Source organism: Monodon monoceros, unplaced genomic scaffold (genome assembly GCF_005190385.1).
Source record: "Monodon monoceros isolate NGI ecotype Baffin Bay Population unplaced genomic scaffold, NGI_Narwhal_1 Super_Scaffold_20, whole genome shotgun sequence".
NCBI lineage: Eukaryota > Metazoa > Chordata > Mammalia > Artiodactyla > Monodontidae > Monodon > Monodon monoceros.
In genome coordinates this window covers 132,562,794-132,579,637 of record NW_021703777.1, presented here as the reverse complement: position 1 = coordinate 132,579,637, position 16,844 = coordinate 132,562,794, and the positions used below count along the sequence as shown (strand labels likewise).

At 36.6% G+C, this 16,844-nt stretch overlaps 1 protein-coding gene across 4 annotated transcripts in view; it reads right to left on the bottom strand.

Moving 5' to 3' along the window:
* Positions 1-584: 584 nt before the first annotated feature.
* NAA15 (N(alpha)-acetyltransferase 15, NatA auxiliary subunit) overlaps positions 585-16,844 on the bottom strand; it is a 75,020-nt gene continuing 58,760 nt past the window's right edge. For 2 of the 4 annotated variants that reach the window (XM_029235153.1, XM_029235151.1), the window contains exons 16-20: positions 12,203-12,311; positions 9,697-9,795; positions 4,434-4,580; positions 3,198-3,295; positions 585-1,836 (exon numbers count right to left, since the gene is read on the bottom strand). In XM_029235153.1, coding sequence (XP_029090986.1) covers positions 1,636-1,836; positions 3,198-3,295; positions 4,434-4,580; positions 9,697-9,795; positions 12,203-12,311 — 654 coding nt within the window. In that variant the 3' untranslated portion in view covers positions 585-1,635. The remainder of the gene's footprint in view (positions 1,837-3,197; positions 3,296-4,433; positions 4,581-9,696; positions 9,796-12,202; positions 12,312-16,844) is intronic. The other 2 variants (XM_029235154.1, XM_029235152.1) reach the window with 1 other exon arrangement.

Genomic DNA, 16,844 nt, shown 5'->3' with positions numbered 1-16,844 from the left:
CAGTTATATATACAATCGATTCATTTTACTTAATCTCCTTATTTGCTGAGATCCTGCAGATGCAACGAGTGTGTTAAGCCTCTGGCCGTAGTTCTCAGTGTGTAGGGTTTAACATTTTAAGGCTCATTTTCTCAATCAAAATAGCAGTTCTCAGTCTTCCTTTCAAATTACTCATTACATTCATAGTACCTGCTGCCATCCTGGCCCTCAATGAAATCTTAATGCAGGAACACCACTACACTTGCATTATGTAATTTTCTGACACCAACACTAAGCCCGATCTCAAAAGCTCCCCTCTGCACTAGCCTTAGAGCACATTACACTGCCTCAGGCGTGCACCTCTGTTTCCACCTGTGTATTTTCACAGAAGCCCAACACATATTAGTTGAAATATTCACACAACTGTTTTTCAAAACAATTTATTGCATCATATTTGGTACCTTATGTTTGACAACAAAAAGGAAATTACATCTGTAACTGCAGGAAAAAGAAGCTGGTCTGTTATTGAAAAAAAAAAATCTTGGGCCCTTTAAAAATTACAAAGTCTTGGGCTTGCCTGAAACAACTGAGCAAGAAATATATTCTTAGAAATGTAGGGCTTCAAGTATTACAAACCTGTGACACTGTGGAAAAATTCCAGAGGTATCTAAACTGCAGCACTTTTTTTTCTGCATATCGTGAACAAGGCCTGCTGAGGTTTTTAACTGTTAGTCTCTTGATCGGTCATAGAATGGTAGTCAGGAGTTCTGCTCTTTAACTCCGAGCCATGGTAGATTTTCTTTTTTCACTCTTGGGTGAAAAAGTTCATGCTTGCTAATTAGTTGGTGCCACATCACAGTGCATTTGGTTCTTGCATTACAGTTTTAACAAGTTTGGCCAAAACAATGCTGAAAGGTTTGCATTGTTATTTTAGTTCTTCAAGTTTTAGTTAGAATTGAGATTGTTCCAACTGGTTCCTTCAGTTAAAAACTGTGGTACAAGAACGCCAAACTGATCATGTACAGTGAATTTTGGAAACACAACAAGTGTATTGAACACCCTCTAGGTTTCTTATAATTCTGCTTGGTAACTCTATGTCCCAGCTTCTACAACATCAAGCACCTGTTGCAGGCTTCTCTGTAAATGGCGATTCACACTGCATACTTCCTATGGTCAGAATCAACCTTGTAACAAAATCAGTCAGATGCTAAAGCCCCAACACCTCTTTGTGCTCAGTGAAAGAATCCAGTGCTACAACAGCATTTCTGCTGTCTGAGATATAGTAAAATCTCACAAGACAGATTTAAAGTAATATTTCTGCCACACACCTGCTTTGTTAGCTGTAACAGCCTCCAGATTTTATATAAATTAGTTTAAAAACATGGGTGGGTAGGTAGGAATAGGATAAGGTATCTTTTTTTAACCCCTCAATTTTAGCAGCTTTTAATTTTTTAAGAAACTGAACCTATATCCTGTAATATGTTAGATATTTTATATATACTTTTCAGCAGGATAAAAAACGTAAAACACTATTTGAAGGCAAGAACATTTACTCTTCTCATTGTGTGTAAGTTAGAGCAATGCAGCAGGTGCGTGACAAAAATATTATACACTAGATATGGTCCAAAGTCATTCCATTTGCTTGTTTAATGATGTTCAAATTTCATTGGCCAGTTCTTCAGTTTCTGCAGAACTATCTCCGTTAACTGTGATCTTCATATCCTCTTCATATCCAGGAGGCATGAAAGCCAAAGCGTAAGGGAAAAGCTTATGACAATTTGCTCTGTAAACTTCAGCAGCTTCTTTACAGTCTCCTAGGCTACCAGCACACAAGGCTTCTAATACCTCCATACATGTCTAAAGAAAGAAAAAAGGTCATGTTATAACTTGTCAAAAAAAAAAAGAGAGAGAGATTTTACTGTGAACTTATGAGACATTTCATTATCAAAAGATTTCCAAAATAAGAGGCGAACGTACATATTTAAGATACACAAAAGCATTTACTCCCGCTCTGCCTTCCATTAGGATTAGTTTCTTCAGAACTGCAGGGTTCTGCATCCAAAAGGACGGCTGTTTAAACAGGGCCAGGACTAAGGTGGGACAAGCAAGGTGAGTGGGGTGCTACATCTAAAGACACTCTCAGCCAGCAACCGCTGGCAACCCTGCCTCAGCCTACCTGGCTCTGTGTATAAATGTCGACACCTGCACGCCATTATCAATTACTTTAAACTTTCCAGAGGCTTAGAGCCAGTTGGCAAAATCAAACATTGCTTTTCAACCCTGTATTCAAATTAAAGAGAACCGTAAGGTACGTCCAATGACGCAGCAGGGAAGAGAGTCTCAGAAACACAAAGGGTTATGCATGCAAGAAAAATTTGTTCATGAAAACTGGTAATTCTTTCAACCAAACCCTTACGTAGGTCTGCTTATATTTTTAAATGATTCATGCTGACTTGCATTTCTCATGTTTTCTTCCTTTACCTTTTCACTTGGAAAATACTACAGTTTCTGGATATATATAGTACCCCACAAACTCTGACAGCCTAGAAAGGTTCTAATCTAAATGACACGTTAATTAGCATGCGAGAAGTAAAAACTTTCTTTCTTAAACATATTTACTTCATTTGCTATTAAAGGAATATATTAAACTGTCTTTCAGCAAGTGCTTTTTTATCTGGCCAATTATCACAAAGTAGCTGTTCTTTGTTTTCAGCCCAAAGTAGAATCTGTATTTTGCAACACACCCATATTATCTTTTACTCTACTCAATTACATGTATACTGCAAGCTGTAAAATGAGCATTTTAATTTAATTCCTGGTAAATACATCTCAAATACATAAGAATCGTCACTAAAACCACTGCTTGCTCAGAAATGTATAGATACGAACCGAGATCCAAAATTAATTAACTAAATTAGTGTGTAAAACTTTACCAAAACAAATTTCTTAAAAATATTATTCAAAATGATTATTCTTATTATTCAACTAGATGTGAAACTAATTACTGTATGCCAAGTAGCCTGCTGTATGTGTGTGCACACATATACAATCTTAAATAAATTTAAAAGAAGCTCAGTTTCTGAGATGGATTCATAATAGTTTGGAGAACAGTATGCATAAATAACAAAAAACTATTTGGTGAAAATTATTCTCTTGGTGAAAGGAGAAACAAAAAGTAGTCCGGTGCTCTTACAGAGAGATTATGAAAAAGTCTTTACCTGGAGGTTTCTGTTAGTGAGGGATTCATCAAGTGTTGTTGCCAACTCTATAGCTCGCTTCTGACTAGATGGATCTAAATAATATACCATTTTGGCAGCTAAATGAGAAGGAAAAAGGAAACTTGTTTTATTTCAAGATAAAACCAGCATTTTATCTTCTATCCATTCAACTATAAAATGCAAGGTAGAGGTCCTGGAGTTAAGATTCTGCACTTCCACTGCAGGGGGCGCGGGTTCAATCCCTGGTTGGGGAACTAAGATCCCACATGCCGTGCAGTGTGGCCAAAAAAAAAAAAAAAAAAAAAGCAAGGTACATGTGCACACAGGGTGTGGCACTTTATTAGAAAAATGGGAATAACCATTTGAAATATTGTTATTAAAAAAAAATTCCTGAGACAGTAGACCAGAAACAGTCTAAGTGCCCAAACTAGGAGAATGATTAAGGTAAGAGAGACTATGAAGAAATACAAATATTCTAATAATAGTTGTCTTTGTGTGGTGGGACCATGGATAGTTTTCTTCTTTCTAAAATGAGCATAATTTGGGGTTGAGGAGAATACTTTTGTGTGTGTGTGTGTGTGTGTGTGTGTGTGTGTGTGCGTGTGTGTGTTTGAGGGGTAGGGGTGTGGGAGATACCCAACCTTGATGGCACGAGCCAAAAAAACTGAATTCAGAATTCCACAAAGGAATATACAAAGCTGCTGGGCTTCTTAGCCAGGTATTTAAAAGCACACCACTAAAGCACTACCCATCAGTCCCATCAAGTCCAGACTTTGGCTCATTAGCACAGACCCTTGCCAAACGGCCCTTGCTCGTGAGATGGTTTCAGAAGTGTAGCACTGTCAAGTCTGATATCTTATAAAGCATCAGAAATGAAAGGCGATGGGTTGTATCCAAGTGAATTTTAAGAGCATGTTGATGACAGAAAGAAAATAAACAGAAAGACCCTCCCTCGCTGTATGGAGCAGATGGCTAAATTCAGTTTACACTTGCTTCTTTGTGATGCTGATGCAGAACCAGGAGAAACTACTGGCCTTGATTCATAGTAAAAATTTTATCTAAGAAATTTAAAAATTTATGAGGCATATTTAAGCTGCCTGTTTTCATGGGAGTAAAATGTGACATGTAAGCATTTGCCTCTTCCCTGCAAAAAATGTGTAACCTTGTCATTGATCCATCATAATAAGAACTGAAGTTGTTTTAGAGTCTAAGATAAGGACAAAATAAAGCGATTACCTGATAATCTGTGTGGCAATGAATCAGAATTCCTTTTCAGAAAAGTTTCGTTAAAATTCTTTGGATTCGTTGCTCCAAAAAGACGATTCATTTCTTGTTTTAATACTGTTCTAACTGTATCAGGTAAATCTTTACTTTCACACACTGCTGAACAAATTTAAAACAAACTCTATTAGCAGATACTGATAAAGTTTGTAGGAATTAAAAAATTATCTACCTGATGAGGCCAATGAAACAAAACAATTATATACAAAGACTAGATAAACCTACTCATAAGTCAACATTCAAAGAGCTAAATCTATATAAATTTAAAGAATGTGTATCAGCAGAATAGTCTAACGATTTTCTAAAGGCTACCAAAGACATTTCATTGACAGATGATTCATTTCCAGAAAAGAATTCTGTATTGAAAACAATATAGATGCTGAAAGACGAAGTACCACAGCCTTCTAAGCCCCTAGCAGCTGCCCCCCTCGACTTTAAAGGGAGTTTATAAAATAGGGGCTTGATGGCACCTACCTGGCAAGTGGTGTCACAGCAAATATGCAGTGCAGAAGACAACAGAATTTTCCTCACCCTCTCCATCTTCTTCTATACCCAAGTAAGCCATTACAAATTTACCAATTAAAAGAAGTGGTCATTGACCTTTATTTTCAGTGATTACGTGAATTGAGCTATCACTGTATAATAAATTCCGAAGGACCACCGAAGTATTTTCCTGTAATGAATACACCGTATTCATCATATTCTCAGGCTTCGGCATTCAGAGATGGAAAAACTGGCCCCCAACCTCCCTGGGTTGAATCCTAGTTTAGTTTTGTTTCATTATTATTTTGGTATAGAGAGACAGTCTGGAGCTTTGAGCCAGACAGACCTGGGTATGAATCTAGGCTTGGACAAATCATAACCTCTCTGAACCTCTTTCTTGATCTGTGAAACTGAGGTGATATCTAACCCAGAAGGATCACAGTAAGGAAAAGCTACGAACAAAATAGCTAATGATGTAATAGGTATTCCATTCCAAGGTACTATTTTTGTCACGGATTGAAGAAAAGATAAATAGATTTTCCCTTACGATTAGGAACTACTGTTGGTGGCTTTCAAACTCTGACTACAACTAAGTATCTGTACTCTGATGAACATGTATCCTATGTACATACCTTATTATGGGAAATGAAAGTTCCACAGAACACTGACCCTTAATTTGTGCAACACATGCTTGGATCTTCCACTCTATTTCTATTTTAGGTTTTCAAATGCTGAAAATGACCCACTAAACTTCTTTCATGGTCTCACTAATGGATCATTACCCTAAGTTTAAAGAACACTGAACTCTTGAATAGCAAAATCCAAGTGAAATATTCTACACATAATTAGTAACTGAATAATTGATTGATATATGCCCTTTGTTGGCTGAACAGCACTTCTTCTATCATTGTACAGAACTGCGTAGTTCAAGTAAATGAGCTACTAATTAAATAATTTAGCTTAACCTCCATTATGGCTGTATTTGCAACTTGGATTTGGCAATTTATCAATATCCGTCTTTCGGAGAGGAACTGGCACAGGAGTACAGAGAGAACCAGCAGAAAAGTTGTTAAAATAGGTTATAGCCAATTACAATGAACATTATGTCAACAAACGGGGGTCATCTATAAAATATGTTATTTCCATGGGCCTTATTGGTTTGCTTGAAATGCTTTCAGGATACTTCATATGCAGATAGGAAAGTAATTGTATAGTTTACATTATAGTTGGAAACTACACTTTTCATGTTTTTCATTACTTTCATTAACTTGTTTTCTTCAGATTAAACATCTCCCCAGAAAAATCAAAACTGCTTTAAAAAACAAAAAAACAACTCATACAATTTAAAAAAATACATAGATATGTATCTCTTGGGATGTATCAAAGAAGAAATATTTAATAACTCCCAACATCGACTAATAGCTGTTTCCTTTTTGGGGGGTATTAATAGTTTGTATTAATAAAGCAATTCTTTGTTTAACAGACAAAAGGAATGTTTCCAAAAACATTTCCTTACTAGTTCACAAATTGTTTCTGGCCAACTCAATTTTCTCCCCTAAATCATGTAGATTGGAACTGTAATTCCCAGAAAGATATTAATTACAATCAACCAACCAACCAATCAATTCTACTGTAGCAAAAAAAAATTTTTTAACATTATACACCAATGAGGTGAGGAATTTATTTATTTATTTATTTATTTAGCTAGCTGGCTGCGCTGGGTCTTAGTTGCGGCATGCGGAATCTTTTTGTTGCCGCGTGTGGGATCTTTTAGTCGCAGCATGCAGGATCTAGTTCCCTGACCAGGGACCAAACCCGGGTCCCCTGCACTGGGAGCTCAGTGTCTTAACCACTGGACCACCAGAGAAATCCCTGTAGTAAAATTTAGAATGTCCTATGGAATTCTATATAAGGAAGTTCCACCTGTACCTTTAAGAAAAGGGGTAGTCTCAAATTCCGAAGATTTATTAGATAAGCTTTTATGGCTGAAGACTAATGAAGGGCGGGGAGTCAATCTAAAAATCCTTCGAAATTGATAAAAACTAACCAAAAAATACTGAGGTCTCAAGAAAGGTAAAAAATCTCAGACTACCTAATTATCTTCCATGATACAATAATAAGTCCTGTGAATGAATCAAGAAAAAGTAATAACTGCGGGTAGGGGAATAAAACCTTTTCTAAGAGCCTTATGATTTGAGTCCTCAGATATCCTAAAATTAAAATCATGTTTGGTTCATGCTATTAGCTTATTAGCAGATTAAATAAACCTAGTAATCACCAATAGTTAAAAGTCACACTGAGGAAGCGGCTGATTCTTAGCAAAAGGAGTTTCCCTGGGTTCCCAGGCTAGCCAGCATTTTTTGCCAATTGCGTAGAGTATGTTCATATTTTGTGTGAGATAATGACTACTCACTACTAGGTTATAGCACAAGTGATTTACTACTCAAAATGACAAAATAAATAAATGAGAGCATTAATTAAGCAAGGTGGGTTTTTTTTGGGTGGGGGGAATACATAAGTATGGAAGAAAAATAATCTGCAGGGAAAAGGAAGAAATGAGTTTGTACAAATGAGAGGGGAAAATGATTTAAGATTCACGGTAGATCAAAGTGATCAAATAATACTAATTTTAAAAGCATTTAAGGGAATTTAAACATATAAGGCAATATTAAAACAACTGAATACCTAAGCTCCTATCTTTTACTTAGAACTGACCAGAAATATAATTAAAATTGCTTTAAATTCTACAACTTAAAAAAAAAAAGTGAAAAACTTCAAAGTGGTAATATCCTCCTCCTAATTAACAACGGGGGAGGGAATACCTTATATAGTAAGTGACTACGTGTAGCAGTTATTATTTACGCTGGTAGTACAACAACATTCTGGAGATTTGGAAGGTGCCCGTAACCATGCTAAAATGAACATTCACTTAGAGAAGTCTCTACAACTGATAAAACAAGTGTGGAGGCACTGTTTTTACCTCCATACTCTCTGGAAAGGTGTTACTTGTGAGGATTTCTTTGTAAAGAAGTTACTACAATATAACTTAACATGACAAACGTGTTCCTGAAAAGCTACTTCAAAATCAAATCTTTTTCTCAAGAACCAAATATATTAGTTAAAGGAACCCTGTGGGTTATAGTAACGAAGATGCCTAAATCTAGTGAAAATAAGGATGACTTTGTAAATCTCTTCCTGACAGTGATGTCGGCTGAACGCCTGGAGCAATGGGCACAGCTAACATCAACTCCGCTCAGTCATTCTAACTTTGAATGCCAGGACCATTCTGCCTTCGTTCCTCTGAAGTCCGTAAGCATTTTAATTTTCTGAAACAACTGTTGCAAGAAAATGGTCATTATGTTCATCAATCCACACACTCATTACAAGCAAATACATCTAAATATGCCACTTTCAATTTGTATTTCAAAGGAAAGTCTCTAACTCCATAAAATTTATATGTATTATTTTATTACCTTTCAGGAAAGAACTGACTATATAAAAACAAAGTATGTATATATTGAAAATAGTTTAAACGCACTCCATTTTAACTGAGAATGAATTAAGACTTGTTTCTAGCCTTAAGTTATTTTTAATACAAAAAAAAGAGACTAAAAAGAAACTCCCTTATTTTCTCTAAATACAGCAATTATTCCTTCTATTTTCTATAATGTGGTTACATTATTTATTACATCAGAATTTTTAAAAATTGAGGAAAATTTTTCTATGATTCAGTTTCTGTAACAGGAATCATTTTTTTGACAAGCATAAATATGATTTAAATAAGGCTTTACTTTTTCTTAGAAGTCAAAACAATGTTCTTAATTGGGACAATTTAGCATTTTTCAAAAGAATGACTGGGATGCTTGGTTTAATCTCATTATTTTAATATGATTTATGGGTTCACATGGGGCTAAGTATTCAGTAATGAGATAGCTAATTTAATAGTATTTCCAAATTCTGCAGACTGTTATATTAAAGATTCAATTTCTCCTTATCCAGTCACTTAAAAAGAAAAACAAAAACAACACTACTGGACAACAGGAGTACTTTATTCTAAACTTAAAGCTCTTGTAGTAGAAAGAACAATATGAAGACTTGGGCTCTCATCCCTGCTTCATTACTAATTATTGATGTTATCTTGAATAAGTAATTTAGTCTTTTAGGGTCCCAGGTTTCTCAACTATAAAAGGAGAGATAATTAGCATAAAATTCCACCTTTCATCCTCTAAAATTCTGTAGCTTTACTTTGCATTAAAACTATAATGTACGGATCTTACTGTCTAAACATTTGAAAAGTGCAACAACTGTTTTAAAGTTCTTTTTAACCTGTATTTAGTGACAAAGATTTTATGACTCAAATAACTGTGCTAAAGACAGAGATAAATGAGATAACTGATCAATTTCAAAGAGCTACTTTAATTTTAGAACAATTTACTAAGAAGTTTTACATAATGAAAATATTCAAAAATTCAACTTATTAACTTTTTAGAAACAGAAATAAAGGTGATTCTCAAATATTTGGACTGAATGATTCTATGTCAAAATCAGGTAACATTTCTAGCCTGAAAATAAAGACCTTTACCACAAAGAAAAGAGCACTTTTTTTCCCCCTCAGCTAATTTAATACACAGCAGCCTTAAAATGATTGAGTTTACGATAAACTTGTACAAATCACTTACACAGTCACTATCAACTACTGGAGTCAAATACTTAAGTAATGGAAAACAAAACATACCAGTGCTAAAGAGTCGGATCATGCATTCATGAAGCCAGGGATGACTAGAATCAATAGCAAATGCCCTCTTTACTGATTGCAGCATCAAAAGAAACTTTTCTATAAAAAGAAAAAGATATATTTTGATCATTTGATAAAAAGAGATGTCCTCCTTTGGAGGACTAATTTCTTACAAATAGAAAAACTCATTTAGAGTCAATCACATCTGAACTGAAACATATGACTAAAGCAAATGATTTCCTCAGATTAGCAACATTAGCTAATATTTTCCACGCAACATTCTTTAAGAAAAAAAAGGTTTTATTAAGTATAAAAAATTTAGATAGCATTCAACATTACTTGAACTAATGCCATATAAACAAGAAAATTTTGAAGCCATTTCATTCCCTAACCTCTTTTTTGTAGTCAAATAAACTAATTTTTCCCATTACTTAGAAAACTTCATTGTTTACGCTTGAAACTAATATTGTTTATGCCTTTCTTGTGTTTTGTGACACATGAAACGGTTTCCCTTCTACCTGACTGTTCTTCCCCTGTCAATCCCCGGCTTCTCTTCCCCCTCAAAAGGTATAGTATTCAACAAGGTTATGTCCTTAGTCATTTTCTAATCTTTCTCAGTGCTATCTCCTCCCACCCCATCCCCCATGTTCTCCAAGCTTCAGTAGTGTTTCCACCTGATGAATGGAAAATTGCACCCGATACTCACCACGCTTCCAAGTCTCATCCATAAACACCTCTTTGTTAAGACTTTCCTAGTTTGGTATCATTCTCCAAATATCAAAATTCAAACCCCTGAATTCTGACAATTCCTTTTCCCTTACCCCCTACACTCAGAAAGCTAAAAATACTGCTATGTCCTTTGTCATTGCCCATTTCACACTGTTGCAACGCTGGAGAGTGATTCAGAGGTTAGTACACAGCAAAGAAGCCAACTGAATGGAATTTAGATTGCCTTTCACCAATTAAAGCAGAACAGCTTTTGTATTTTATACTTTGGGGTTCCATGCAAGAATATTTGTTTAAAAGACAGTTGTGTTGGGCTTCCCTGGTGGCGCAGTGGTTGAGAGTCCGCCTGCCGATGCAGGAGACACGGGTTCGTGCCCCGGTCCGGGAAGATCCCACATGCCGCGGAGCGGCTAGGCCCGTGAGCCATGGCCGCTGAGCCTGGGCGTCCGGAGCCTGTGCTCCGCAATGGGAAAGGCCACAACAGTGAGAGGCCCGCGTACCGCCAAAAAAAAAAAAAAAAAAAAAAAAAGTTGTGTTAACTGTTAAAAGTTTTTAAATTACTTGACTATTTATTAATTTTCCAGATTATAACAAAATCATTGTGGAAAATAGAAAATATAAAAAAATATTTTAATCACTCAAATTCCATCAAGAGACAATCTCTTATCTTTTGATCTATTTTCTTCCCGGCTACTTTTCTATTTTACATACTCATATAAATATCTTAATAAAGATTAAAATCAAACTATAGCTAGTTCTGAATCTTATTTTGAAACGTTATATAGCAACCTTTTCCTGGCATTTGATAAACATGATTTTTTAAATTTATTTTATTTATTTTAAAATATTTATTTATTTTGGCTGCACTGGGTCTTAGTTACAGCACACCGGACCTTCCTTGCAGCATGCGGACTTCTTAGTTGTGGCATGCATGTGGGATCTAGTTCCCTGACCAGGGATGGAACCCAGGCCCCCTGCACTGGGAGCATGGAGCCTTACCCACTAGACCACCAGGGAAGTCCCAGCATGGGTACTCTATAGAGGTACCATTTTATTCTATCTTGTTTAGCAGGACAGTTACACTGTTTGGGGCAGTAACTTTTTATCAGACGTTACTAACCAGTTTCTCTTTCCTTCAATATGTATCACCTCAGTGATAAACTTTTTTTCAATGAACCACTTGGATCACATCAATTCAATACTGTAAAATCTTCTTAGTATCTACTACGTATAGCCTATAAGAATTCTAAATCTGGTAACCAAGATCCTCCATTTATCCTTTATGTGGCTCAGGCAATATAGATAACCTCAAACACACACTTGTGTTTTCTTCATGGATACTCTTCCCTTCTGTGCATCTTTTCTTTTGGAAGTATGGTACATTCTTCAAGATACACCTCAAACATCACATCTTCTATTTATAACAAAGGCTAATAGCTGACATTTATTTAATGCTTACTGTGTATCAGACACTATTCTAAGATCTATGTGTATTATGTATTTACTAAATTTTATCCACATATGAACATGATAATGCCTATATTTCACCTTAATCCTGGTTATATATTGTATATCTATTTTTGATGCTAATGTCCTAGAAGAGAAAATCACATCATCGTACTTTCCCACAGCATGTTGTAAACAGGAGGTATTTCTGTGAGGAAGCCGCACTGGCATTTGCCAAAACACCCTACAGTGGTGAGGCTATCAGAACTGGGTGACTGTAGCTAAGAAATTCCGTGATTGATCTTATCAGGGCCACTGTACCCTAATTGCCTACCTTTCCTAAAGTAAATCTCAAAGGCAAAAAGATGAGTTTCTATCTTGTTCTTCACCAAGTTCTTCAACGGAGTTAAAAATTTAATAGCTTCTTCCAATGGAGTTTCAACCTAACAAAAATAAAAGATATTATACAAATGGAAGCAAGATTTTGGGGGGATGTGAATTTACTCTTTCTATCAAAAACACTTTTTTGCTAAAAATCACTTACCAGTCACCCAGAAACACACTGTCATATTTCACCCACCCATAATCTAAAGGAAGAGGATTTTGAACTCCTCACTGGTTTTTAACTGTTGAGATTATACATTATCTCTGGATAGAAACTATCCAACAAGTAAAGAAGAAGACTAAATAGAACCAAAACCAGGAAAAGAAAGACAGTATGAGAAACAGGTAAGATAGCCAAGGGAAAAAAAAAAAGACAGAGAAGGGAAGTGAAATAGGATGAAAAGGGCTTAAAAACTGTAGAGAACATTGAAGAATGAGTGAATGCTGAGTATAATCAAGCTATCAAAAAATAGTACAGTATCCACTCTGTGTTGCTTTGTTCCACTACAAATTCTACAGAAATCTACATTTATTCAAATGCCATACTATTGGTGAGATGTCACTGGAAAAGATTTATATTTCTAGAACTCTGTCTCTACCACCCTTCATTAATTATATAAATGTACTAATTATATATCTGTGATATTACCGGGCAAGTATAATGCTTACTAGATAATTGTGCTACTCTACTCCTAGACTGAGTACGGAGACAAGACTATTCTCCGTAGACTGGGGTGGAGGTAGGTAACGACACTGTATTTATCAGAAGGGCACTGAACATCTGGGTCCTATATTCACCTTCTCTCATCACAGAGGCAATAACAATTTACCCTCAATGGAATTCGGATATGCCATATCTGTCCAACATGCTTCTGCCAGTACAGTAAATTGTTATTTCACCAACACATTTTCTGGCCAAGGAAATTATTTAATAGCATTCAAAACAAAACAAAACAAAACAAACAAACAAAACCAAGTCAAGCCATAAACGGTGTCTATAGGATTTACCTTGTACTAGTATGTAAAGCACTAGCCGTTATTCTTAAGGATATATGCCAGAAATCAATATATGACAGCATCACTCTAATAGTTGTAGATATCAAGAGACAGAGGAGAAAACAAGGGCCCTCATAAGTATGCCTTTCTCACATTTGTAAATATTCGGCTTCCTATTCCCATGACTCTATGCTCTACTGAGTTAGAATCTGTGGTATACAGGGGAGAAATAGTTACCAGGGAAAGGTAGAGAGCTGGAAACTGAAACTGCCACCCAGGCACATCAAGCTTTTCATTCCTCAAGAGGTACAGATGGAAATGAGGGTCACTGTATTGACCACGATAATTTACTCCAGGGAGATACAGCTGTTATTATTATAAAATAGAAACAAAAAAGGATATTGGGAAGTGGAATCAAGCATTTGACAAGCATCACACTGACTGAAACCAAGTGTCTGATTTGGAAAGGAAAAAGAGAGGAATGAATTCTGTCTGCAGTTCTCATAAATGAAAACATACGCCCCCAAAGGAGATGTGGGTCTCTTGCCCCTGCATGCTCCTGTGTGCCTCGCACAGGGAAGATTTTGTCAAGCTAAACCTCAACAATAAATATAGGTGCATAACCAAAATAAAGCTAACTGCATTTCTACATTTACATATATACAGTGCAGTAGAGGGTGGTATAAACAAAAGCATATAAATAGGGATGATGCTCTACAATCGGTGCTTTAAGATTAAAAAAAAAAAAGTCAGGGCTTCCCTGGTGGCGCAGTGGTTGAGAGTCCGCCTGCCGATGCAGGGGACGAGGGTTCGTGCCCCGGTCCGGGAGGATCCCACGTGCCGCGGAGTGGCTAGGCCCATGAGCCATGGCCGCTGAGCCTGCGCGTCCGGAGCCTGTGCTCCGCAACGGGAGAGACCACAACAGTGAGAGGCCCGCGTACCGCAAAAAAAAAAAAAAAAAAAAGTCAAAACTACCCTTGAAAAATCCCTGAAGTTGTTGAGACAGACACATAGATATAGATATGAATATATAATATCACTAGTTTGCATTATATGTACGAAAACCACACATTTAAGTACCAAAATTGCAATCACTGTAGCAAGATAGTCACACTCTGAGAAGCACAAGAACTGAGACGGCAGTCATACCTCCCCCACCGCAAACTCAGGTGGGGCCCTATGTCCACTGAGAGAAGTAGCGGATGGAACTGCCAGCATCATGCATACTCTTTTCTGTCTCTGTCTCGAAAAAAAGTTACATCCTGTCAAGATTTGAATTTACCTAAGTTAAATAGATACAGAAAGGGACTGCACTGTGTTGATGGGCCATTTAAGACATTTGCAAGGGCATTTTTTTAACGTGCAATTTTAAAATTTATGAACTGGCCTGAATTCTAATCCGAGTGTTAAAATATGTTGTATAGGAGTGTATCTCCCTATACTCGCAGCACAGCGACACAAAGTCTAACACCGTATGCTAGCTTAAAACTGAAGTTTAAAAATAAACACTATACAGACAGAGTGCTAGAGACTTATTACCCTTATAAGGAACGTGTGTGTGCATAGAAGGAAAAAAAATCCAGTTGAGATGAATGCCGGCCAAAGGCACGGAGGAGCATAGGGTGGATGGTACAGGAGAAAACTCATGAATACCAACTACCACCTACTGCTCATGATACCCTGGCTAAACAAGCAATACAGATTCCACCAAGCTTTCAGATGTATACTCAGTTAATTCAATATTAAACTCACTAACTAAACCTCTTCCTATTTTCCTTCTCTCCTTCTTCACTGGAATAACTGCAATTTAACAATGCTTTTATTTTATTTAAATTATCCTGAACTGGTGAACTGAATTTATCATTTACTACCTGGAAGAATGATGAAATATAACCCCCCTCCCCAAAAAAGGCAACTACAGATTATAGACCCAGAATTGGCAGGCAGTTTTTTTAAATAGCCTACAGCGTCCCTCCTGATTATGAGGGCTTGGTGTAATCTGGCCTTGCCACCGCACTGCAATATGGGTGACTGTGGATGCTATCAGACGGGGGCATCTTGGAGGCAGTTATCCTTGGAAGAGAAAGGTGTTATGTGCCTAACAGGTAAGAACAGCATATACTGAAGAGCAGTCCATGAAGGTGGGTGCCTTCCACTAGGCTCCTTTCAAATAAAGCAGTCAGAAGCACTTTATGTAGGCATTATTTTGTTGTGAGACTACAACCCTCTAGCTACGAATGTTTAGACTACAACTTGACATCTGGCCCCAAAGCAGCCGTTATAGGTGAAACACAAAGAAAATGGAATAGTGTATAAGGAGACCTGGTACAAGAATTCTGCTCTGTGGGGTACTCCTTATTAGACACTGACTAAATCCAAACAGATCCCCTCTTTAAGAACTATAATGCGAGACATAAAGAGCTACAAGAAAAAAAGTCATTAAGTAAAGTTGTGGGACACAGAGAAAGCAAGTGGAAAGAATGACAGTGGCAGGCAGTCAGTGATGGTGGTAAAAGTGGTAGCAAGAAAAAATGCTGAGGCGTAAAGATGAAAAGCCCCTAAAGTTGGTATTATCCCCGAGTAACTCTAGTTTTCCATGGGGCCTAAAAGGTCAATTTTCGGTGCTCTTCACGTCCCTGTATATTCTTCCAGTAAGCTCCCAACAACAATAAAAAGGCAGTATCTTTGTTCTTAGAAAGCACACAATTATTTGTACATACAGCTTTGTGAAATCCACGCTACATTTATCTATGGTTCTTAAACAGTAATATTGCCATGAGATATTACTGTCCATCTGCTCTGATATAATTCTAAAAATATTTTCCAACTCTTCATTAGGTATTATAATTTTCCTTAGTTATAAAGCAATCAATGACTTTGAATTTTTAGTTACTAGTAAGGCTAAACTGAACTCTAGGGCAATATGCTTACGTTTTGCTTTAACGTAGTAAGTCATGCAATTATCTGCACGTGGAGTAGGAGGGTGTCAAGGGCCAGAAGAAAAGTGCGTATGTATGTTACTGATGAAAATGATTCACAGGACAACGAATGCCTTGGTTTCAGCTTAATAGTTTAAAAATGGCAGGTAAGATTTTGGCTTGGGGAAAATATTTGAGGACTTTTAAGATATTAGGTACAAACAGTAAATACAATAAAGAAATGGTGTAAACTGACAACATGAGTGAGAGAGAGACATACAGAATTCACTTTTTAAAAAGCTCAATTTAGGCTAGATATAAAAAGTTCAATGTTACCACTTACAACAGACACTACATTCTTTACACATATATTTTCTCTAGTCCTAACATTTCTGCCTAGTAGGGATTTTTCCGAGTCCCATTTTATATTTGAGAAAACCATCAGAGAGGTTAGACAAAATGTCCAAGATACACAATGAAGTGTAAGAGCTAATATGTGGTCCCAGATCAGAATGACTCAAAAGCCAAAACTTTCCAATATATCATATACTAGATTACTCTGGATCAGAATCATTATTTCAAGTTCTAAATGTGAGATACAATCAGAAAAAAAGAGAGGGGGAAGAAAAGAAAGGAAGGAAGGAAGGAAGGAAGGAAGGAAGGAAGGAAGGAAGGAAG